General features: G+C 35.4%; 1 protein-coding gene across 1 annotated transcript in view; it reads left to right on the top strand.

Annotated features, from left to right (window-relative positions):
- Positions 1-26,567, top strand: part of CNTNAP2 (contactin associated protein 2) — a 1,027,914-nt gene that overhangs the window by 535,881 nt on the left and 465,466 nt on the right. Inside the window, exon 9 of the mRNA XM_064668935.1 lies at positions 23,915-24,064. Coding sequence (XP_064525005.1) covers positions 23,915-24,064 — 150 coding nt within the window. The remainder of the gene's footprint in view (positions 1-23,914; positions 24,065-26,567) is intronic.

The following is a 26,567-nucleotide window of genomic DNA, read 5'->3' on the forward strand; positions in this document are numbered from 1 at the left end:
AAAGCACACATTGTTTCTAAATCCATAATGAAGTTGTTATACCTTTTTCATTTTTAAAGTTCTTTTTCTATGAAGATTTAAATCCCTTTTTTCCATCCTTACATAGGACTCTGATAAAAAGCACGCATAACTTTTTATTCCCATTAATAAGAGTCTGCCCTGGACCACAACTATCTATGTCTAACCAGAAGGTAAAAGAATTTTGTTATTAAAATTTACCTAGGCAAATATGTTATTTTTGATCATATTATTGAATCATTGGCAGTAATGTACTATGCATGAATGTCTACTTCTACTGGATACAAAATTAGCAATAGTAAGTATGTTGTATACATGGGATAATATTTCCCTGATCTGGATACATTTTTTGTTTCCCAGTTTTATATGTGTTGCTTCTGTCTACAAAGTGGAATAACAATGCCTCAAGATTTTGACTAAATTGTCAGTGAGTAGCTGGCATTATGCAAATGAAGACTAATATGTAAAGAAATAGTTAATGATGTTTGTGGATAGTAAAATTTGTGTTTAATGAGTAATCCCCAAGGAAATGAAAATTTAAGTAGTGCAAGTCCTAATGATACTTATAACTGCTGAAAATTTTCAGTGAGCAAAGAAGTTGAGCAGACTAAATGAAACATGTGAAATTGTTGTCGTCTAAGGTCCATCATAAATACCAAAATACATATTCCTAGCCTATGTTTAGGTATGTTTGTGAGCACTAATAAAACATAAGACTTGCCATTCAAGGGTAGTATGGGACTCTGAAATGTCTGTAAGTTATTCAGGAGTGACTTTGCTTAGTGCCTTGGTGTCACAGAGCTTGGGAAACCCAGCTTTTTAAATGGGAACACTTTTCCTTACTTCAAGGTTAGTGACTGAGTTTTTAAAATATATGCTCTCTGTACCCTTTTCAGAGATCCATAGTCCCTAACAAGTCCGTATCAATATCTAATCTGATCTAAAGGTGTATCATCTAACTGCATTTGAAAATGCAATTTGAAAAAGAGATTAAGATAAATGCTATTAAAAGATAAAAGATAGATTCATGCACATTCTAATATTTGACTCAAGGTTGTTGGTTTTTTTTTTACATTTGTTTCATCTTGTAGTTCAAAACCATTTTCCTGAATACTAAACATAATTTTTGCACAAATGATCAAGGCAATCCATAACTCTGTCTTCCAGAACACATTTACAAAACTTTCATGTTTATGTATGATTCCTGTAAAGGGGTTTGAACAGGAGGAGAAAGGAATTTTCAAAAATTGGTGAGCTTCAAATAAATGATTTCATTGATTTACTTGTTCATATAGCAAATTATTAAAATGGCCTTTGAACAAAATTGATATTTATCTCCCTGTATTTAATTTAATAGATAAATGTAGTCAACATCAGCAAAAAACTGCTGTCTTTCTTAAGCTTTTTCACAGACATGTTTTATTCAAGAGGATAATTCTGTATTTATTGATTATATTAAATGGTATTTTTATTTATTTTCAAGATTTCAGTAATTCCTTACAGTAATGTGGGATAAACAGCAGTCAAGAAATTGAAATGGATTGCAGGAAGAGTACGTCAATTTCAAACCTTTTTTTTACTGTCCAATTCTTTAATGACATATTTAATTAAAAAAAAAAAGGCTATTTTTTTAATGGGTATTAACTCTTCCTCTGATGTTTAACGTGTTAGGTGACTAATTTCAGCTGCCCCAAAATCTATTAGTCCTTGTGTCATTGTCCACATGATATAAAAATACTTGCAAATATTCCTGTAGCTTGAGAATTCACACTTCAGCTGGGCTGCCAGGCAACTGGAAATCCTCGGTAAACACAGAGAAGCCTCAAACACTGCCTAGTCAGTATTTCTTTTGGAAAAATAGGAGTTGTCTGGGAAAACCTGGCATACCTCTGTGTAGTCTTTTGTGGTCTGCATGTCAGGTCAGCATACATAAATATTACTGCATCGGGATAGAAGGTATGTTAGAAAATCAATGTCTTCTTCTTAGTAGTTCTGATTATGCCCTCCTACTTTAATAGCTGGATTTATAGTGCTAGGGTATGACACAAAGAAATAACCCCCCCACAAACACACCCCTTTAAAAAATATGAGCTAGAATTGTGAAGTTTTACATGTGAACAGTGAGAATTCTGTGAATATTTTAGATACAAAGTCATTTAAAAGAGTTACAAGCAAAGTATTCAATCACCTTTGAGATATCTAAGAAATTTACAAATGGGTTGAAATCTGAGGGATGCACTATTTTGATTTCTACTCAATAGATACTAGAAAATAATTCTAAATTAAGATAATTCAATGCATGAAAGATTTCCTATGTCATGGAACATATAGGGTAGGGTAAGGCAAATACAGCTATGGTTAAAATCAGGAGTCATGCCCAAGGAATAGGTAGTTGTGGACTAACATTCCAACTTCATAATATTCTCTAAAGTAATTGCAAGAAATAATGGAGTTTTCTTTTTTCTTGGAGTATGTGGAGATTGGAAGGCCGAAGTTTTCTTCTTTTACCAAGCTTAATACTTAATTTATTTGTCTCCTCTATTTGTTGTCTGAATCTGTCAAATCATGTATGTTCACAGAATCATTAAGGTTGGAAAAGACTTCCAAGACCATCAAGTCTAACCTTTGACTGAGCATTACCATGTCAACTAAACCATAACACTAAGTGCTGCATCCAGTAATTTTTTCAGCACCTCCAGGGACCACTTTCTTGGGCACCCTGTTCCAATGCTTGACAACCTTTTCAGTGAAGAAATTCTTCCTGATATTCAGTATGAACCTTCCCTTGTTCAGCTCAAGGCCGTTTCCTCTCATCCTGTCACTAGCTGCCTAGGAGAAGAGACTGATCCCCACCTTGCTACCACCTCCTTTCAGGTAGTTGTAGAGAGTGATAAGGTCACTCCTGAGCCTCCTTTTCTCCAGGCTAAACAACCACATCTCCCTCAGTTGCTCCTCATATGACTTACTCTCTAGACCCTCCCCAGCTTCGTTGCCCTTCTCTGGACACACTCCAGCTACTCAATGTCTTTCTCAAAGTGAGGGGCCCAGAACTGGACACAGTACTTGAGGTGTGGCCTCACCAGTGCTGAGTACAGAAGGACAATCAGTGCCGTGGTCCTGCTGGTAGGATACAAGCTAGGATGTATTCCTGGTACAAGCTAGGATGACATTGGCCTTCTTGGCCACCTGGGCACACTGCTGGCTCATGTTCAGCTGGCTGTTGACTAGCAGTCCCAGGTCCTTTTCCACTGGTCCACTTTCCAATCACTCTTTTCCCAGCCTGTAGTACTTCATGAGGTTGTTGTGACCAAAGTGCAGGACCCGACAATTCACCTTGCTGGACCTCATGCTATTGGCCTCAGACCATTGATCCAGCCTGTCCAGATCCATCTGCAGAGCCTTCCTACTCCCCAGCAAACCAACACTCCCACTCAACTTAGTGTCATTTGCAAACTTATTGGGGACATACTCAATCCCCTCCTTCAGATCATAGATAAAAATATTAAACAGAACTTGCCCCAGTGCTGAGTCCTGGGGAACCCTACTAATCACCAGCCACCATGTGGATGCGGCACCATTCACCACAATGCTCTGGGTCTGGCTGTCAAGCCAGTTTTTATCCCACTGAAGAGTGTAGATGTCCAAGCCATGAACTACCAGCTTCTCCCAGAGTATGACATGGGAAACAGTAATAAAGGTTTGCTGACATTTGCTGACGTGGACAGCATCCACAGCCTTTCCCTCATCCACTAGTGGGTCACCTGGCCATAGGAGATCAGGTTGGTCAAGCAGGATCTACCTTTCTTAAACCTGTACTGCCTGGGCCTGATCCTCTGTTTGACCTGTACATGCCACGTGCTCACACTCAAGATAATCTGTTCTATAACCTTCCTGGGCACCGAGGTCAGGCTGACAAGCCTGTAGTTCCCCAGATCCTCCTTCCAATCCTTCTTGTGTATGGGCATCACAGTGGCCAACCTCCAGTCATCCAGGACCTCCCAAGTGAGCCAGGACTGATGATAAGTGATGGAGAATGGCTTGGAGAACTCTTCCGCTGGCTCCCTCAATCCCCTCAAGTGAATCCCATCCAGCCACATAGACTTGTGAATGTCTAAGTGGCACAGCAGGTCACTAACTACGTCCCCCTGGATTACAGGGGTTCTATTCTGCTCCCTGTTCCTGTCTACCAGCTCAGGGGGTATCCCCTGAGGATAAATGGTCTTTGTCATTAAGTAGCTCAGCCTTTTCCTCATCCTTGGTGACAGTGTTCTCCCCTGCAACCAATAAAGGATAGAGATTTTTCTTGGCCCTACTCTTTTGTTGTTAATGTATTTATAAAAACACTTATCTTTCACAGCAGTGGCCAGATTGAGTTTTCACTGAGCTTTTGCCATTCTAATTTTCTGTCTACATGGCCTAAGGACATTCTTGTACTTTTGCAAAGTTGCCTGTCCCTTGTTCGAAAGGTCATAAACTCTTTTTTCCCTGAATTCCAGCAAAAGCTCCCTGTTCAACCAGGCTGGTCTTCTTCCCTGACAGTTTGTCTTTCAGAACATAGGGACAGCCTGTTCCTGCACCTTTAAGATATCGTCCTTAAATTATGTTCAGCCTTTCTGGACCCCCTCCTTATTAAGGGCTATTTCCGAGGGAACTCTCTCAACCAGTGTCCTGAACAGGCCAAAGTACACCCACAAGAAGTCCAAGGCAGAGGTTTTGTTGACCCCTTCCTTACTTCACCAGGAAACAAAAACTCTATCATTTCATGGTCACTGTGCCCAAGACAGCCTTGGACCACCACGTCTCCCACTAGTCCTTCTCTGCTCATACTAGCTGTGTCTGGAAGTTATCTTTCACACACTCCAGGAACCTCCCAGACTGCCTCCTCTCCCCTGCATTGAGTTTCCAGCAGACATGAGGCAGGTAAAAGTCTCCCACAAGAGCAAGGGCTAGGTAAAAGAAGTAGGCAATGTGATTATAAAAAGTCAGGAAGCCATAAAGTCTTTGAGAATAATTGAGTTATGTGTTGATAAAAGAATTCTTGCAGGATGGTTAGAGACAGAAGGTACTTTACATTATTAATTCATGTCTGCTGTTTCATAATGATTGAACTAACTGGATTTACTTTTAAGAGATCAGTGTCGTGTATACATATTGTCGCATTTGTAGATCATTATGTACAGGACAAATCACGAATACCTTTTGTTACTGGAATAAATCCAAAACACAATTCTGATATCCTTTTAAATTATTGAAAATACCAAAATTTTGAAGAGCCATTGTATGCTTACAAAATCTGGGAAAATAAAACAACTGTCATCTCTCTGATTCCAGTGCTAGGTGACTTGCATTTGAGGATCCTTCTGATATATGCCTTAGTTACAGTATCATCAGTAAAAGAGGAATACATATATGAAATCCCTCAAGTAGAATAGGATTTCTCATCAGGTACTTTCCAGAAAATCCCATGACAATATGAAATTCAATCTTGAAAATGAAATCTAACACATAAACCACCTAAAAAACCTACTAAAATTATCAGAAATATGTCCTAGAATGCAAAGAGGAATAATTAAGGATCTATTTGGCTTCTCAGGATATGTGTCTATGTGAAAATATGGCCTGTTTGTAATCACTGACACACTTGCTACTGGGTAGATGCCTGAAACAAAATTGTTAAGCAACAGAGACTCTGTTAAGATGCTGATAGCCTGTAAATGTGTGCAGAAGAGCTGCTATGACAGGATAGCAGAATTGATCCTCTTGCTGAATTCTTATGACGTGGAACAAATGGAGATTTTCTCTAGTGTTACGCACAAAAAAGTGATCTGTTCCTGGTTTTCCCAGATTTGTTGGATAGTTTTGGAAGGTTGGTCACTCATAAGATCAATGGATATTGGCCTATTTCCTGACTACTGTAACTTTAAAACAGAGTCACAGATTCTATGATTATTTCTTATTTCAAAATCATTTTAACTGTTGCTGTAAAATGGTAATTTAAGGGGATTTTTCAAGACCAGAGCTTGTATATGTTTGGGTTTTTTGAAAAGCTGAGAATTGTAATGAAAAAGAAAAAGATACATTAATATACAGGATAGCAGACTTACAAAGATATTAAATGATATGTTGTCATAAACCCATGCAAACTACAATATAAAAGGTCTATTATTTTGCAGTTAGCTGAATTCCCTATTTATGGCAGCATTGTTCCCCATAGTGTATTTTTCTGAGCTTTGTTAGAGGTCATTTTAAATGACCTCTTCAACTAGTCTTTTACAGCTGCCCTGGGAGATTTCAAAGGTCATGTGAAGGGAAATTTCAGGGCACTGTGTTTACCTATAACAACGTTAATGGAACTAATAATGTATTCGGTACATTCTTTAAGGCTAGTTACTGATTGTTAGCATGCTCTTAAGAACTGAAGTAGGCAGTTATTCTGGATTCACTTGAGATTTATACAAGAGAAGGGCAAAAAATCAAGAGATTCATGGGATCTTGCATTCCTTCTAATTTTTCGTAATACTTGTTATTTCCTCCTCTTTTAGAAAATCTGGTCTTTGTAATATATCCACCATAGGGAAAATATTAGCATAATACTTTTTTTTTTTATTCCCAGGAAAAATTATGATTCTGCCCAGTGAATACAGAAATAAAATAGGCTGTGTCAATAGTTAGTAACTGAGGATAATAGATTTAAATATCTCAGATTTCTGGTATTATTTTAGTAAACTACTTTTCTCCCCTACCCATTAATTTTCCAACTGTGTTCTAAACTGATGGAAAAGTTAGATAAACACCTTGGCTGGACTATTCCTGTTAAGCTACTCTCATTTATCTAACAGCCCATGAACAACCTGATTGGAGAAGTCAGAAGCTCTTCAGACAGAATGCCCTGACATCCAACATCCTTATTCATGGCAACTGAGAGCAAATTATTTAACCTTGTGCCACAGTGCTTCTTTGTATCACAGGGATAATGTGTCATTCTTCTTTTTTCTTTATTTCCTTGTTTTTTCATCTGATACATTTGTATTATAAACTCCTCGAGACACCAGTTATCACTTGTTATTTATTGGTGGATTAAGAACTGGAAAAAAAAAAAAAGGCTGATTTTGTCTGGGGTAAGTGGGCCCTAATTACTATTGAAAAGCAAAGGGAAATTCATTACTCTGAAAATAGATTTTGTATATGAGACACTGGATGTACAAGGAAAAAAATCTACATGAAACCCTCAAAAATAGTTTTAAAGAAGAAGCCCTTATCCCTCTTTTTTAGGTTTCTGCTTGAGATGGTGCCTTTGAAACAAATTAGTACTTTTCACAGTGCTCATTTTATTTCACTGAGCTTCGTGTACAGCTGAAATAATTCTACTTTTGTTCTATTAAGAGCAATTTCACTTATGTTATACCTGATGTTCAAAATCTGTGTTTGTGCAACAGAATTTTCAAAGATACAAGGTTAGTTTTGGAAGTAACTTTTTTATGTGGTACATCACATTGTCTTTTAAAGAAACCAATGATGAAGTTTTTTGGGTTTTTTTAAATACTCAGTGACAGTGCTGGAAATCTCATTTTTTTTCATCCTGATTTGATTGGGATTTGATTATTTTCTGAAACTGGAAGTATTTTTGCATAAATACTAGAGACTAGGTTTCTCAAATGAGTCAAGTGTTTACTAAAAGATAGAATATTGATCTTGGCTTACGCTTATACAGAACCGTAGGAGGGGTGAATGTGTGAGGTGAGGGAAAAGCAGATAGCTATGAATTGTTATGAGAGCTTTGCCTTTCCATGTATTTTAGTTTAATGATAGTTCTTGTACACACATACATTCCTTCTCTGCATTGTCTTTTATTTGTTCTGTTTGTTTAACTGAATCAATTAATTATTCAGAATTTACTAAGATGTGCTACTGAAATGGCAGGTTAGATGATATTGTAACATACTGTAAGACTAACACATGCCCATGTCTAGCAAAATGAGGAGAGGAGCCTTCCTGATAATTGTGGCTTCCCCACAACCTAAATACAGGGTTAGGAGATTGCTAAGTCTCTCCATCAGCCAGGTCATCCTTGACAATTTTTAGTTATTTGAATAAGGAACACTTACTGTGATCTTCATTTCAAATTTTGAATTTACCAAATTATTCTGGTCACATTGAAACTCCATAACTCTCCCTGGATCTGATTTGTATTTATTCTTTGTTCCATGAACCAATTTTTGGTAAAGGAAAGAGGAGACTGAAAATGTAAAGAATGTGGCAATTTCAATTCTTCAAAAATTACATTTTCTTGATCACAGCAGAGAAAAAAAAGCAAACTGCCAGTAATTTAAATATGATAATTTCTGTCATAACTTGACAGCAGATGTGAACAAAAGAGACATGAAATAGATGAAGACAGGCAAATTGAGAGCACAGAAAATAGTGTATGCAGAGCTGGATAATGTCTGTTGAAACAACGTGACTATACTTGGCTTCTATAAATGCTCTGCAGCTAAATTAATGTAAGTCAGATTTTTTTGGCAGGCAATGTTCTCTTTAACTTGTTTCATAAATGAACATAGGATCAAGGATTTTTTTTTTTTTACCTCATGGCAAATCTGTTTAATCGTTTTTTCCTTAAACTGATCATACACATTTCTAGAAACATGTGCTACAAAATCTGGTTATAGAGGGGAAGGCACAGCCATATAAAGAAAGAAGGTGTTGTGGGAAATTGCAACACTAAGGTTACTAGACTGAGTATGCTTTGTTTCCTACTTCAGATACCTGCTATAAAGTAGGAGTGCTGTACCATGGGCTATAACCACTGTACATCTCTAAATGGATGTGTGTCTGCATATCCTTGCAGTATACAGTTAAGTTCCTAAAAAAACCCAGTGTGTTTTAATGAAGACAATTTTTAAACCCTATTATATAAGCAAAACGAAGCAAGGGGAGCTGACAGGTTTTTATTGTTATACTTGTTAAATATTGTCATTATTTTGTAGCAAAGTGGCGGGGGAGAGCTGTAGTTATAACTAGTACTTGTTTATTAAAACATTTATCAGAAACAAATTACTCCTTCTGTCCTTAAGTCCTGGCTTAAATTCTGAACTCATATTCTTATAGCAGCAAATTCTTGTTTTAAAATAGTTTGTGGTAAAGGCTTGGTATATTCTCCTCTCTCTGAAAATGTAGATGTTCATTTTTAAACAAGTTGCCATATGAGTTACACCTGCAGAGCAAATTATTATTTATATTTGGGAGGAAGAGAGGAAAAGGAAAGGATATGTCCCCAGCTTCACAGAGCGTTAATGCATGTTATATATGTCTAGTAGTTTTCTCCTGCTCTTTCACTCCCTACAGTTCCATGGCCTGTTCCTCTCATCTCCAGGCCACACTGGTCTTAGCAGCCTGTTTCTACTGCTGCTGTCAATAGCAGTCCATGTCAGCCAAGTGTCACCTCTTGGTGCCTGTGGAGAGGAGTTTAGGAAAGAAACAACCTCCACAGCCTCTTGGCCACTGTCTGATCAGCAAAGAAGACAACAGAGAAAAGACAGCAAAAGTAGCATCTTTTCATAACTGACATGAAATTTGAGAAAGTAATTTGAGAAATGGTCCAACATATGGAATATATGGCTACTCTGCTCTCTGCATTGCCATTAATCTAGGCCTTTACTGTCAGAAAATTTCCATGGATCATATGTATGTTTCTGTCGTGATTTAACCTCAGCCAGCAACCAAGCTCCACACAGCCGCTTGCACACTCCCCTGTCAGTGGGATCAGTAAGGGTAAAAGCTGGAAAACTCATGGGTTGAGGTAAAGACAGATTAATAGAGAAAGCAAAAGCTGTGCACACAAGCAGAGCAAAACAAGAAATTAATTCACTGCTTCCCATAGGCAGGCAGGTGCTCAGCCATCTCCAGGAAAGCAGGTTTCCATCATGTGTAACAGCGGCTTGGGAAGACAAACCCCATCACTCTAAGTGTCCCTGTCTTCCCTCCTTCTTCCCCTCTGTATATCCTGAGCAAGATGTCATAGGGTCTGGAATATCCCTTTGGTCAGGTTGGGTCACATGTCCCAGCTGTGTCTCCTTCCAGCTTCCTTGCCAGTATGGCAGTACAAAAAGCAGAAAAGGCCTTGGCTCTGTGCAAGTACTGCTCGGCAATAACAAAAACATCCCTATATTATCAACCCTGTGTTCAGCACAAATCCAAAACACAGCCCAACACTAGCCATTGTGAAGAAAATGAACTCTACTCCAACCAAAACTAATTTGAACCCGTTAACTGTGATTGATCACTTTATGGTGTGCTTAGTCCCATAACATTGCATCCTTTGAATACCACACAGTTTAACCCAAAGTATCTTAAAGTCTGCCCCACTATCTGCATAATCTCTTTGCACAGTATCTTTGGATTCATGGTAGGAAAAGCCAATAAAAAAATACCACTGGCATGAAAGTTAGCCCATGGGCATAAGCCAGCTGGGAAGTTCTTAAGGAGTGGTCCTGTAGGAGTATACTTCATCTACACATAAGGACATGTCTCACTGGAGATTTTGTTTCAACATGTTTCTGATGACAATGAATATTGGAACAGGCTTACAAGAACACTTAACCTTCAACAAAAAATAGATTCAAAGTAAGCTATTTGAACTGTATATGCTTTGCATCTGTCTAGGCCCCAGCAAGTGAAAATTTTTTATGGATATCGATGGGTCTTATGTTAAAAATACACTCTGCAGATTATTTCCTTACATCACCTATAGCCTGCTTACTTTTCTATAGTCCTGTGTAATAGTGTGGTATTTAGGGTGGAGGAAAAGGGGTTTTTTTGCTATTTAAATCTACTTATTTTGACCCAGTAATAATTAATATCTGTAGTCCTGTCATTTCACGACCATCCAGACCTAAGATTTCCAGATGACTGACTTCCCTCTATTTTTGCCTTATAGTTCCCAAGCTTACTTATAACATACTTCCCTGGACCTACAGAACATCTGTATGTTTTATATACTTTCTATTCCCCTACCCTTCCCTTTATATGTATATAGAGCCAGCAGAGCTATCCACTCTTTGCATTATAGTCACAACTGTTATTAATGTTTAAAAAGAGACAGTTACACATTATAATGAATAGGCCTTGTCCTTCATGTTTTATAAAAGTAAATTTTGTATATTTTTAAATGTAATTCCAAGTACCCATTTTCTGCCAGGATAGTCCCACTTAGATGCCAGATATACAAGTGCAAAACCATTCCACATAGGAGAAATAAAATCCAGAATTCTCCCAATATTGCTGTGTGATACTCAGCCTATTTAAAACTGGTATAACAGGGGCCAAGAACTGTTGCATCATAGATAAATAAACCATCATTCTCACTGTTAACATGGATTCTCTATTTTTAACTCAGAAGCCTACTCTTTCATTTTAGATTTGAAAACTCATGAGGGAGGAAAGGTTTGAAGTTGAATCAAGATCTGCAAATTGCCTGACAGGAGATTATCTCCCATATTCACATTAAGGAATTGCAAATTCTTTTGACTTTGAAGTTTAATGGCTCAGGATGTTTAATTTGCTATCAGCAGGACTAACAGTGCTTGTGCTTGTTCCATACGGCTGCAGTCAGAAAAAGAAGAGCATCAGAATTCTAACTGTTATCCAGATAAAATTCTTTTTACTTTTCATTTGAGTCAACTTCCAGATTTTCCATCAAAATGCAAGCTTCATTGCACTTTCTCAATGCTAGACTTGAATAGCTTTATCATAACCAACTTCATTAATTCAGCAGGAGCAACTTCTCTCAAAGCATGACATTTCTATGGAAACCCAGAGAAAGCTCCTCCTTAGGCTTAGGAGCGCTTTTTTACTTGAATGAACTGGAGATTTCTAGGGCATAGTAACAATAAGAACAAATGTAACATTACAAAGACCTAAACTATACGAAGAGTGAGCTTGATCCAAATTGTAAGCCTGACATTAATATGTGAAACTGAAATGGCTTTCCTGTTACCATATCTTAAAAGAATGAAATTAAACACTAAGGACTTTGTGTGTTTCCTGATTTTCTATAGTGCAAAGTAAATCATAAGTCCTTAGCAAATGAGCTACAATAATTACCAGCCTTCTCTAATAAATCAACATTTAATTACCTGTTTGACGGGTCATAGAAGTTTAAAAAGAAGCTGGGAAATACAGAACAAGAAGGTTTATCAAGTTACCCTTATTTCTATCTTATTTAACCCAATCCTAAGCAAAGTAACATGGAAAAGATTTTATTAACAGCTGGCTAAATTATTTTGCACTGAACAACTTAAAAAGCAACTTAGAGACAAATTATTTTGATAAAAGTGTCATTTGAAGTTTTTGATTTTTACCAATATTCCTGCTGGTAAGGGATAAGAACAATTTGTAATTAAATTTGATTCCTATTTACATGCTTTGGAATCTAATGTGACTTCATTACATTTTCTTCATCAAACCAAAACAACATTAGTTACACCACCAAATTTTCAGAGAAGTTTTTTTTAAAAATCCATTTCCAAATATCTCCGTGTATGAAGTCAGTCATCCATGAAACAACAGATTTACTATGGTAAATATGTTTATTTACTTATTTATTTACCATGGATTTTTAGGAGAGTTGCAAAGCTGTTGTTGTTTTATAGCATATATTATTGTTGAAGTTCCTTTGTGTCAGTGATAAACAAATAAAATAGGCAGATAAATTTACATAAAATTAAATAGGTAAGGTTTTAAGTGTGCAACATGTTCTGTAAGCATGAATTTAAGCAAGAAAATCATCATGTTCACATTTTCAGTAGTTCAGAAGATAAATGTATGTAATACTGCCTATTTTAAAGGGATATTTTAGAGAATTTTGAAAAGCACAGTAAGTCCTCAATAGAATTAATTTCATATTCAAATTACTTGGCTTTTTATTTACTAATTTTTGTAGCAAATTTCTTACAGTAGTTATATTAAAAATATCTTCATTTTAGATCATAATATAAATTTTGGGGTTTGATTTCCTTGTTTCTCACTAGAACATCAAATGATAGTTCATAGTATACTATTTTTCAAAAGTGTCATCCATTCACAGAAGCGTTTCTTGCCCTACTGGCTTTTTAAGAATGACAGCAAAGCAAATAGTAACTTCTCTGTAAGGTTCTATATAAGGGCTCAAATTAAAAAAAAAAATATTCTTTTTTGTTGTTGTTTTTGGAGAGAGAAGGGGTTCGTCAGCAGATCTCAAATAGCTCAATGAACTTAAGGATAAGCTTTTTAAGATTATTTGGCCCCAGCAGTCCCTCACCAGTCTCCAGGCCACCAGCATGGGTACAGCTGTCAGCAGCTGTATTCCTTTTACAGTCAAAAAGTTGTGCTCAGCCATGTTTAACTGACAGTGTCACAAGACCTTTAAAAATACTGAGCTGAATGATTTATCACAATTCAGCTTATGAATTGCTTATTTCAATGATTTATCTTCATAAAATGCTAGTGACAGCCTCTGCTGTGCATCAGAATATAGTTAACCCAAGTAAGGTATGATCCAAAGATAATATGTTTTCATGATTTATTGACTGTGGGTTCTATAATTACTAATTATGCATATGAAAGATCACCTAATGCATAAAGTGCAACAGAAAATCTGCAATGAAAAATTATTATAGCAGTGCAGTTCAAGTTCCTATTGAAAAGAAAATTTTACAGTAAAGAGAGAGATGAAATTTTCTGACCCTAAAAAAATATATTTGCATTAGTAATTTTTAATAAAAGCTGCAGAAAGGGGAAAAAAATATAAAAACCTAGCATGTTTTAACCGCTCTATTTTCCATTGTGGTCTCACTTTTGATCTAAAAACTAATGAAATTATTAAAAGGTGAGTGGAATGAAAAAAATAATGGAAAAAGACACCTTAATTATTGATAGTTCCTGAAGTAGCACCTTTTCCTTAGGTATTGGATAATGATTACTCATAAACACTTAAACTAAGCTAAACAATCAATTTCCTCATCTTTTTCAGATTTAACAAAATTTCTGTCATCTGATATAATTTATTTCTACTCTTGCCTACTAGAACAAAGAAAGAGTTAAATAAGATATAAAGATATTCGTGAAGTAAAAAGCAATAATCAAGTGGCTATTACAATTGTATAGTCAGCAAAGAGGTTAAGAAAAATTTTGAACTATGTATTAGTACTGCATTTCATTGTAATAAACTATTCAACACTGTTAACTATTAGAATCTATTATTATTCCCCTTAAGAAAATGCCTGAAAGAAAACAGAACAGGAAACAAACTTGTTATCTACGAACAACATTCATACTTGAGATAGAATCTTTGTCTTGAGTGTCTTCTATAAAAATTTAGATTAAAAAAAATTCTATTAGAATTCACTTACTCTACAAATTTCCCATCCTTTAACTCACCAAAGATCAATGCAGATCCAAGACTGGAGCTACATTTCAAGGTGGATATTTGTTCTAAGAATGGCTGTGTCATAATTATTGACTTCAGAGATGGTTTCATCAGTTTCTCATAAACTCAATGTTCAGCTTTTACTTCCAAGACTAAGTTAATTCTGGAGACCTTGCAAACCTGAGCCATATTCTTACCTTATAGAAGCAACGTATACATGCAACTTTCATTAACTGTAAGAGTATCTGGACCTGTATAGCTATTTGATGTCTTTTTTTGAGTGTGTATGCTGTGCAACGGAGCCCTAATTACTGATCAGTATTTAGTAGATACAATTTATAATGTACTATATTTTTATGAAGAAATAATATTTTTGAAATAAGTTTTATTATGTGCATTCCATGTGCAAACTATAATGCAGTAAACCTTGATCTTATAAAGAGATATTCTCTTATGTTGTAATTGTAGTAACAGATGCATTTCTTTCTCACTAGTGAATCTTAGTCTCTTTGTTTTACACAGATCCCTGGTTTTAGTTTAGCTGCCCATAGAACATAATTGGACAAATTCAGTGCTGGTGTTGAAAAATTTGTTTCTCTAAGTCCTGGAATGCCCACTTTAAGAAAAAGGCTTATTTGCCTGCATTTACTGTCCCATCACACATTTAAACCTGTAAAATATGATAAGTGATGTCAATAAATATTATTTCAGATAATTTTTCAAAATATTCCTATTTCTGAAAAAAATACATCTTTGTAAGTGTATTTTTAAATCCAAAGCAGAAAATTCTCTTCACTGACATAGATATCTGTGCTTTATACATATGTATAGGAAGACTTCTGCAAAATATCTGTTATGTAAACTATTTCTGTGCCATAGGAGGTGCTATTAGTATGCTGCTTTGGGTTTGACAATGATTATGTTGAGGTAAGCATTAGAAATTAGTGATTAAGGGATAACAGTTTGAGTTGGGATGACCACAAAGTGACAAAATAGGCACTTGATAGGTAAAAACAAGGTAATTTTAGGTCCAAGATAAAGAATGCAGTATTTATAATTTTCCTAGCTATGTCTTTGTTGTTTTAAAATGTTTTATTTCCATCATACACTTTTCCATTATGCAATGTTTTAAGGGGATGGTACTGTGAATAAAATTTAGAAGGTCTTATAAAAATATATGGGTTTTTCTGCATATAAAGGGGGAGGCGAACACTGAACACAGATCAAAGTTTCAAAGTAAAAGAATGAACAGTTCAGTTAAACAAATTTACTTCAAGCTCAGGAGGTATTAATTTAATGCAGGTTGATTCCCTCACTGTCAGAACAGAATCAGTAATTATGAGTGGGTTCAGTATATATAAACTGAGTTGGAAGCAAATTCTTTTATAATGAAATCTAGCAGCAGTTGTAACTGGGAAAAGCTACTACCTTTCCATTACAATGATTTTGGTTATCACAGGCTGGTAGGTGTGAGGGAAAGCCAACTCCTTGAAAATTTAGGGGTTTTCCATATGCTGGCCTAAATTCTCAGCTGGTACTGAACCTGTAGGTTCAGGAATTCAGTAGACTGGTTTTACTTAGATAACTGCTTAGATAATGCTCCAGTGGCATTAACCCCAGCTAAACTCCCTGTAGCTTAAGGACAAAGATATATTTTCATGGATCTTTAATAATTTTTATTATTATTATTATTATGGAGAAATAAGATTTTAGAGTTGTATTGATAACATCACAATTCCAGATCTCTTAATCTCTCTGTTACTAACTAGCAGATACAGATATCACCTGCATGTGAGGTACATATCACTGCGCTTCTCCCACCTCAACTTTCCCAGTGTTCTATCAGTCATATTGACAGGGCTGTTCTATTCCTGGCTCTCTGGTACAGGATTCAGTCTGGATTTCAAAGGTAGCACTTCTAGGGCCCAGCACTGCAGAAGTGCTCAGCTTTGATCTCTCTGCTGTGCTGAACGATCCACTGCTGTGCAGCTGTACTAGAAAGAGCTGCCTTTCCTCTCTCGTTGGGCATGGGCTGAAGTCATTCCTCATTTTCTAGGGGTCTGGGTAAACTTTACTGAAATTCATCTAATGCTGTGGTAAGGAGCAGCAAAATCGGCACTGTATATCTGAAGAATGGATAGTCTGATACCTTTTCAAGAGTATGAGGTTTAGTCATTTAGAGTACATACTCCTCTTTGGCAGGCCCTAGAGAAAGATGTGGGTGAGGGGGAATGCTGCCATATTGAACTGGCAGGGAAACAGAGGGGCTGGAGGCACTTCAAGTTTCTTTACTTCTTAGAACTTCTTTTCTGATGAAAGGCTGCTTTCATTAGATACTTGCTTACAAATGAACACATGAAACATGCTTTTAAAACCTAGGACAGAGTTAATGGACAGAATCAGAGTACACGTTTTCTTGAGTTTGAGATGTAACCTGCATTGTCCAACAGCAGTCTGTGAAAGGCAATATGCAGTAAAATGCAAAGCAGTCCTGCATTTTAATTATGTTTTTATGGTTTTCTTACCAAATCACTGCCAAATATTTTAATTGTGGCTCCCTTTGAGACAGAATATATTTTATTTTATGGATACCTGCTACTGTTCCCTTAACATGGAAAACATAACATGTAACAATAATATTGTCCCGTACTGACAGGACAAGAGGACATAGCCTCAAGCTGTGCTGGGGGAGGTTCAGATCGGACATCAGGGAGAATGTTCTGACTGAAAGCGTGGTTAAACATTGGAATGGGCTACCCAGGGAGGAGGTGAAGTCACCATCCCTTGAAGTGTTCAAGAAACAACTGGACATGGCACTTAGTGTTATGGTTTAGTTGTCGTGGTAGTGTTCAGTCAAAGATTGGACTTGATCTTGGAGATCTTTTCTATCATTCTTAGTGATTCTATGATTTTATTAAAAAATATTTTTAGTTAATAAAGTGGATCAATTGAAGTTATCATTACATTAAGACTGTACTATGGTACAGTAAAAACTTCATTTTTTTTTTTTCTCTCAGCTTTCTGGTTTTGAAAAGCATACACCTACTTAAATGAAATATTAATCTGTGCCAGCAAATACATGCAAATGCTGGGCCAAATAGATTCTTCTTGGGGCCTTTGAACTTCTTCCTTGCAGAATAGTATGGCAGGGTGGTGATTTATCACTTTTTCCTTAAGGTTTTTGATAAAAGAGAAAAGGTTGTTTTCTTTCCAAATCAAGATCACAATGTCCACAGCAAATGCTTTCAACACTTTAGAGCTGGCAATATCTGCAGTAGTAAGCAGCACAGCACAATAGGAGTGGCTCTGCAGAGCAGCACAAGTCATGCTGAGAACTGAAAGTCTGTACAATGTCATTTGCACACCAGACTGGAGTTTGGGCTTAGTTTGTTCTGAAGAAAATACTGTCCGCGGGCACTGAGACTTTTACTAATACAAAGCAAGGTCCACTACGTAGGACAACTGCGAGATTTGCTTTATTCACACGCAACAAACGAAAAACAAAATGTAGTTTACATGTAAAGCTCTACCTCCAACTCTACAGGAGTCTGGTTTATGCACAAAACTGCCTTCTGCTCTGCAGAGCGCTATGCTTTTTTTTTGGCTGCAGTCTACTGTAAGGTTAAGTACAGCCTCAATTTGTCATTAACAGAGTCTCAACCACTGCGTGGACATTCATTCAAAGAAAATCAGTCTTCGCAAGTAAGTTTGCTTCTGGCAGTGGAGTATTCCAGGTTGAAAAAATAAATAGTGTAATGTAGTATGAATGTAATGAAAAATAGATCACGAAACAGTATTAATCAATTGGTCATTGGTATTTGCTAGATAACGTCCACATTTAGTAGTTTTTTCTAGTGGGGAGCAGTGAGTTTGATTTTTCTGCAGTTCATGCAGTTCATGCAGTTCATGCCTCTGCAACAGAGTCACAGCTAAATACTTGTGAAAAGTGCTGTATTGCTTTTAGAAGAAAAAGTGCAAGGTTTCTCCTCTTTATTATGTGAGGCCTATGTACAACGAAGATAAAATTATAAACAGAATTTTTTGTATAATAGGCTTAAGACACGAAAAGTACTGCTATGTGATTTTCCTTTCAGAAAATCTTATGCCTAGAGCTTTGTATTTCTGCTAAACAGGAACATAATGGAAGTGTTACAGGTGCTGATTTAAAAGTATTGCCAAATGAGCAACATAAAGCTATTTTAGTGTACCACTAGTAAGGTGATAAAGCTCGATCACCTCTTCTCCCATCATATGCTTCAAACTCTCAATCATGCATTGATGACTGCTAGAAAATGTTCATTGAAAGAACTCTTTGGATGTCTGAGACAATTTGGCAGAGTACTTAAAGATGTGCACAGCTTTTATACCGTTATTTCCTACTAAAGCATGTTCTTAAATATTCTTGTTGATTCAGAGCCAAGGCTGGGAAGGTTTTCTCAAATATCAAAACAAAGTTACACTTGGTTTTTCCTCTTGGTCAGAAAATGCCAATTTACTTTCAGTTCAAAGGAGTTTTTTTCTGCTTATTGTACCTGCTTTTTCTTAGCAACATAACCCTCCACACCAAGTTCTGTTTTGTTTGCAATTAAGTATGCTGTTTACACCAAAGTGAAAGTGTTCAGGTGGGACACCGGGTGAGAAAATGTAGGGAACTTGAATTAGTCTATGCTTCTTTCACTGAATACATTATGAAATTGAAAGTTACAGATTCACTTTCCTCCCCTGACTGCAGCATCTAGTTATTTTATTTTTATATATTATTTAGCCATCATGAATGTGCAAAGAATAAGCACTGTCTCTTTTATGGTTTTATGGATATCTGAATTTGATTAGTCCAAAGATAAGACAAAGTACTGTAGTTTGTCTGCACTATTCTTTTCAAATTTATCCATCTAAATAATAAAGATATAGTAAATGTTATAAATAATTGTAGTGATATAAAAGTGTTTTAAATTCAGAAAGCCTTTCTCAAAAAAGTGAAAATATGTGGATAAATATGACAGAATAATAGCCATAAAACAAGTATCTTTAAGTTCCATAATATGGAAAAGAAAGTATTTGTTAGCCCACCTAAATCTAAATATTAAGATGCTGAGCATATAGAAATAATAATAATTCAGTACAGAGTGAGATCTGACAGGTGTAAAAACTATAAAATGACATATATTTATGAGTATAATGCTGTTTCTAGAATTTCTTAGAATTTACAAGAAAAAAATTATAACATTTTCTGGAAAAAAAAAATCCGAAGACTTCTTCTATGAAGCGTGTATGTAGGATAAAGAGAAGTTAAATTACCAGATTTGATAAGGATTATCAAAATCAGTATAAATAAAATATCACCAATGGGCAAAATTGTGGCATGTTTCCATCTACTCACCTTAAAAAAGAACCCTGACCTTAAATATGAAGGCAGAATTTGTCATAATGTTTTGGTTTTGTTGGAGAACAAGGTTTTCCATCATTAAAATACCTTTGAGAACTGCATTTGCCACTGTCTTAGCTTATTGATCATTGAGATAGCTAAAATAGAATAAAATTTAAAATGGAAATAACTTTTCTGAATCATAACTCCCAAACATTTTGTATACTTAGCTTATTGCATAAATCTAAATATCTAAAATTTTACTATAGAAAAGCTGTGATTTTGTTTTTCCAGTCTAAAAACATGATTAACTAAACACAGAAAAGCATGGCTCTTGTAATTACAGATGATTTAATTATAGGTGATTTTATTATTTTTCTGTTTGAATATTAATGACATATTGCTGTATATTTGAACACAGCTGAATGTTTCAAACAAAATATTGTTGGTTTGTTTTCTTATAGTCAGAAATATTAGTGCAAAGTTGTACTGAAATAATGAGGGGTTAGGCAGGAATAGTGCTTACCACACCATCCCGAAACATGGTTCTGGCTGGCTAAAGTCAAAGCAGTGGCAAACCAACCTCTCCCTCTGCCTTCAGCCTGAGTATAGAGGGTTTGATCTTCTAGTAAGAATTGGCAAGAAATTCTAGTACAAAATATTTACTGCAGCAGTAGGAACTAAAGAACCATATGCAACCCCGTAGCCTTACATTGCTCTGGTGTGTCATGGAGCTAATACTATTATTCTTTCCCTGTTTTGTTCTTAAACATTTTCACTGAATTTTAGGTTACAGTCCTACATCAAAATTATGACAATGTTCTAACGTAGCAGATGTTATGCTGTTAACTTCAGAAGAATTTTGTGCGTGTATATCAGCAGATGGTATAATCTAGAATTCATTTATAACCACAGCGTGGGTCAGTACCTTTCAGTGGAAGATTTGATCACCCAAGGTTAACTGTAGAAGAATTTGAGATTTTTGCTACTGTAATTTTCCTCAGGGCAAAACTCAGCTAGACGTTATCTTTCTAAGTTCTCCATTATGTATTAAACTCTTGTACTTTTTTTGTATTAGTTAATCTAGTTCTTCTTCCATGTCTATAAGAAGAAAAACATCTGTTTCTTCTTGTTCAATCAAAGTGCCTAACTAAAGAGTCCTACTTTTAATGTCATTTAAATAGAAATCCTAGATAGAGAGAATACATTTTATTAACATATTTAATTTGCATATGAAACAATCTTTTCCAGAGCTCAGTAGGGAGTTTCTGGTGGCAGCAGTATGTCTTTCTTTTTTTTTCAATTTGTATACCAAAAAGCAAATAAATATATGTATCAACTCAGATAAGGGAAATAAAACTGCAATGAGAGATCACCATTGTGCATTTGGCATATTGTCCATGCTAAACTTTCCAGCTGAAAATTCTTTTATTATAAGGAGCCATGTTCTACTCTTAATATTGAGTCTTGGTTTACAGAAAGATGTCAGCTAAGCTTGACTTTAAATTCAAGCAGAAATAATCTCTCAACACACATGAGGCATCCAATAAAATATTACAATAAAAACAGCTCATGCAACTGTACAGAATTATCCCCTATAATATATATATTGAATATATCATGTATCTCGATAATAATTTAAGTCCCTGAAACAAATCGTTATTTCATAAAAAAGAAGGGTTGACAGTACTGCAGCTAAAACTTATAAATAAAAAGCAGTTTAAAACAGTGGCAGAGATAAAAGGTTCTCTCAGTTACACTAGTTGGGAACAGTGAGTACTTGCTGAGTGATAGTGGCCAATACTCATTACCATTTATCTTTAAACTCAGCAGGAAAAAAAATGTAGCAGTAAAAAGTTTTCTAAGCAAACACAAAACGACAGAAACATTTTTGTGACAACTTGGAGCCAGAATAGTTGGGAATGTTACTGTCATACTGCGAATTTCCATAAGGACAGTTAATACATGTAGCTAAGAGGAAGACAAACTACTAATTATATATACTATTATATATACTAATATACTGAAGAGTCTGTAATTGTCTAATTGGTGAAGATTCTCCAAAAAAAATTATCAAAGCAAGAACAGCAGTGTATTTGGAAGTTACTGCTGTGAAAACTTTGAGAGACATTTGCCACATAAATACATCACATACAACTGCAATTTCTATCCAGAGGCAAGAGAAAACCAGTGATGTGTGAAATGTTCATAGGAAGTGGACGCATTTGGAAGAATCCCTGGAGATGTGACATGATTTCTCTAGTCACAGTTTGTTAATGTGCAAAATCTTCTCCTTTGATACAATACAAATGGTAGCGCAAGGTAGGCTGACACCCTCTTGTTTCATATCCTGTTGTGTCTTGGTATCTGCAATATCCCCCTTTCCAGAGAGTTTTTTAGTTCAACCCTCTATGGTTGAACAACTCATGCCACTGCTTTTGGCCCTTGTGTTTTAATGGCAAATTCTTAATTTTGTCCAGGAGTCTCTAGTCATTGTTGTTCAGTTCACGGCAGTACTGAATACCTTGATAAAAAAAATGAAATAGTTCTTTAATATTAGGTCATCTTAGGCTGGAAAAGTGGAATTTTAAGTATGTTCTTATAAATTTCAGTTGTAGTAACACATGCTGTAACAATTTTGGTTTGGAAGTCTATACAAAGCTGAGTCTTCTTTTACTTTCTCAGTTTATTATCAATAGAAATTAATTTTTTCCTGGTTATAATTATGGGTTTTTTTCTGTTTCTTCTTTTTCAAATGTAATGAAAATGAAATAAAAATAACTTACAAACAGAAAGAAAACTTCTTTCATGTTTAGTATATTAGGTCTTTCATCTGTTCTTACCCTAGGTTGAACCAGGTTTGGTAGAAACATTTCTTACTGATACATTTTTTTAAGAGTCTTCTGCCACTTTTATTCATAGTAATGAATATTCCAAGACTATTGAGTATAACACCCCATGTTATTTCAGGACTTGATCTGATATCTTAAACAAAGATGTGAAAACTTCAGGGAAAAAAAATATTAATTTAATGTTTATATGTATCTACTTGCCATGACTATTATTTCTTTTTCATAGAAGGTAATATTCTTTTGAATATTTTGAAAGTTTATCTTCCATTATGGTCCTCCTGATATTGTACATCCTATTTAATTTTAGAAACAGCTCATTATATTGCATTGTGATTTATTTTGGCAAATGATATTTTGCTAGGGTGACCTAGCACCTTTATGTAGGTGGAGAAAATGTCACTTGTTAGAGGCTCTATAACTTGGAATTTGTTTTTACTAGAGCATTTGCTACTTACTTGTTGACCCAACACGACCTCTCTGCACGGTAATGACTTGAACAAACTAGTACCCTTTTGCAGTTCTTAACTTGCCAGACAAACTGGTTTCCTGCCAGATGCTGGAGACAATATAAGAAGTGAATGAAGTCAGGGGTTTTTTTTTAAAAAGATCTGAATAAATGAACAAATCCATCTGCTTTATTGCTGTCAGTATGGGGAGGATGGTGCTCCCCTAAGATTGCGGGGTTTGGCAGAGGTTTTCTGGTTTTGCGGTGCCTCTGTGATAATGTCTTCATCTTCTGTGAGTAGCCCCACATCCCAATGACAGGATTAGCTGTGAACTCACCATCTATGTGCATGTTTTCCCCTCCTATTTTTCCTTTCCCTTTTCTTGGAAGTACCTAGCTTGATATATATCTAACATGAGCGTAATGTACCCTTTGGGCTTGTTACTCACTATAGTTAAATGAATGAATCAATATATTTTCCTTCTAAACTTGATCATAGAAGCAGTTAAGACATATCCTTTATTAATGAAATGTAGAATATGGCCTTTTGATGGGAAAGGTGAGTGACAACACCTGTGGTTAGATACAATTATGCCTGACAGCATGGACACTTTGGTAGTTACAAGTCTTGTATTTGTGATATAATGTGGAGGTTTTGGTAATAGTTACTTTAATAACAATGCTTTGTTAACACAGTAAAATGATTTCATTTCTGCAATAGACTTTATTAAACCTTATGTAATGAGCCTGGGAGAGACACCCACAAAACACTTAGAGATAATAAATGCTGGACTAACTAAAATATTGCAATGTTTTTGTGTTCTTCATAGGCTCTGGTCTCAATGATGGGCAGTGGCATGAAGTTCGATTCCTAGCTAAGGAAAATTTTGCTGTCCTCACCATCGATGGAGATGAAGCCTCAGCTGTTCGAACAAACAGTCCTCTACAAGTTAAGACTGGCGATAAATATTTCTTTGGAGGTAAAAAAAATATTGAAACAAATATGTACTTAAAGTGCTGTGTCTTTTAACCTATATAATAGGTCAAATGGAGCTCAGGAATTCATTCATGTGGATTTTATTATGGGTTAAATGCCTAGGTGCTGCTCATCAAAGAGTAAACTACCAAACAATTTCATTTTTAAGAATCTTTTTATATCTTCTCATCCTTACGAAAGAAACACTGAGAAGTTCTCTACAATGATCAATCTAACTTGGGATGATTTTTCAAAAAAATCATTGTTCAGGACAAGTATTAACCTTTTGCTGATTTTTAAAACTTATCATGATTGCGGGTAATTAAGAAGCTTGCATAGCTTGAAGTTGAAGCCTTGGATTGTTCCGTATTTCTGCCTTTTGACAGTCCCTGTAGTAAAAAGAGATCTTGAAAATTATACCTTGAATGTTTATTCTTCTTGCTCTTCTATGTTAGAATTTATGAAAATTAAAAAAAGACTTTCAAAACTCTTGGATTTTTTTAAATTCATATTTAAATTTCTCTATTAAAAAGTGCATTAGCGTGCCAAAGATATTTTTGATACACTACTTACTATCTTATAGGGGAAGGTCATTAAGGGTTTTTTATCTCCAATGTAAGTACTACTTACATTACTACAGTATGCTGTTAGCCAGTCTTTTTATAAAACATCTAATTAAGCAATGACCTACAATCTTTGTTCTAGCAGAATTCTCAGCAAGCTCAAATGTTGACATAAAAAAGTTGCAAGTTGCACTTTTGCAGTGTACCACATGTGAGGTTGTACATGAAGGTTTCAGACAGAAAACACAAATTTTAAAAGTAGAATTTTTCAGTGTTGAAACTCGATCTTTTTTCAAATTTACAAGTTGCACATCTAATAAAAAGAAAATATAAATGTGATACTATAGATAGTCATAACATCACCCAAGGGATAAAAAATTTAGTGGTATATGAAGTGCCCTAAGTAGAAAAGGAAACATATTTTCAATGCTATTTTCATTTCATTGTTATCAAACTAAAGCTGGTCTGTCATGATAGTTAAACTTCCTGTTGCTGCAAGATGCATCTTTTCCGATATCCTTAATTCAGCTAATACAGAGTTTTTTTAGCATATTGCCTCAAATAAGAGTTCTGGCATAGCCAGTTGCCACATGCTAAAACATGAAAATTATTTAGTTGTCAAAACATAGTACCTTCAATTTGTCAAAACAGCCTAGGACATGCTAATTAAATGAAGTTATTAAGCACACATAGGAGAAAATGAAAAGAAATGCCATACATAATACATCCAGTGTTAAATTCTACTAATTCTGATAGGTAAAATCCCCAGATCACTATTACATTTCTGGAGAGAGTGAGATTGATTGATTTCTTCTGAAATGTCTTTTGCCTCTGACTCTTTGGTTGTGAGGGATAGATTGTCTAGTTCCTCCAAGTAGTTTTATACCCTTTCTCAGTCAAAAGTCAGAGTGATTTGTTGTCATTTCAGTTGGACTGTGAAATCTGCTTGAGTTGTGATTGTTGACCTGTACTTTCCAATTCCATTATCCTTCCTTAAAATAAAAAAGGTGTGCACGTAGATATTGTTCTAGTGGGATATGAAAGTCAATCATGAATTCCCTGAAGTCTCGTTCTCACATCTGTTCATCCAAATGCATGTTCCTGTTGCATAAGCTATGGGGCATTTGTTTTTCTTTATTATCTTTTATCCTCTGGAAGGTCTTCTAAAGGTATATGAAAAGAATAGAGCTGTTCTAACCTTCATGGCCAGTTTTATTTCAAAATAACTCTGCATTTGCAAAGCTATACTTATTGCACTGAAGCTATGAATCTGCAGAAGCTTTATTTATAGAACCCATGTATTTTAGAATGTTCCCACATGAATATTGCTGTATACATATTAGTTATTTTGATATATATTTATCTATTAATTAGAGATTGCTTGCAACTTCAACCCTATCTTTTTGATGCATGTTAAAGCCTGATCTTCATATTCATGATCTGCATCTTATAAGGCAAAGGTATTTTTGTTCTGCTCCCTCTGTATTCCTCCTTATTTTTCTTTACAAGCAGTCCAAGTTATGCCTTTTAATAAATAATATTTGCAAGAAGAGTATGCAGAGGTGAGAATAGTGAGGAACCTCAAACATTTAGGCCAGGCAGTCATCAAAGAAAATGTTTTCATTAGTTTCATTAGGAATAAGTTCACATAAGATAGCATCAAATACTTCTTTTCTGCAAATACCTGTAATTTGTTAGGAAACTGCCTCAAAATCAGAGAACAGTATGTTTGGTTTTCTGCATACTGCTAGATGACTTGGAGAAAGAATTATCAATTCTTTGATGTTGATACATTGCATTGTGAAAGTGAATCTAACTGATTTCTTTCCTAGCGAACTGAATACAATAGTTAGATACTTAGACTATTAAGTCTTTGTATTATGAAAATGTAACAGGTGCAGAAGTTAAATGATGAGTTTTAAAAATGGCAGCATTATAATATTC

The sequence above is a fragment of the Pseudopipra pipra genome, chromosome 1 (genome assembly GCF_036250125.1).
Source record: "Pseudopipra pipra isolate bDixPip1 chromosome 1, bDixPip1.hap1, whole genome shotgun sequence".
Lineage (NCBI taxonomy): Eukaryota > Metazoa > Chordata > Aves > Passeriformes > Pipridae > Pseudopipra > Pseudopipra pipra.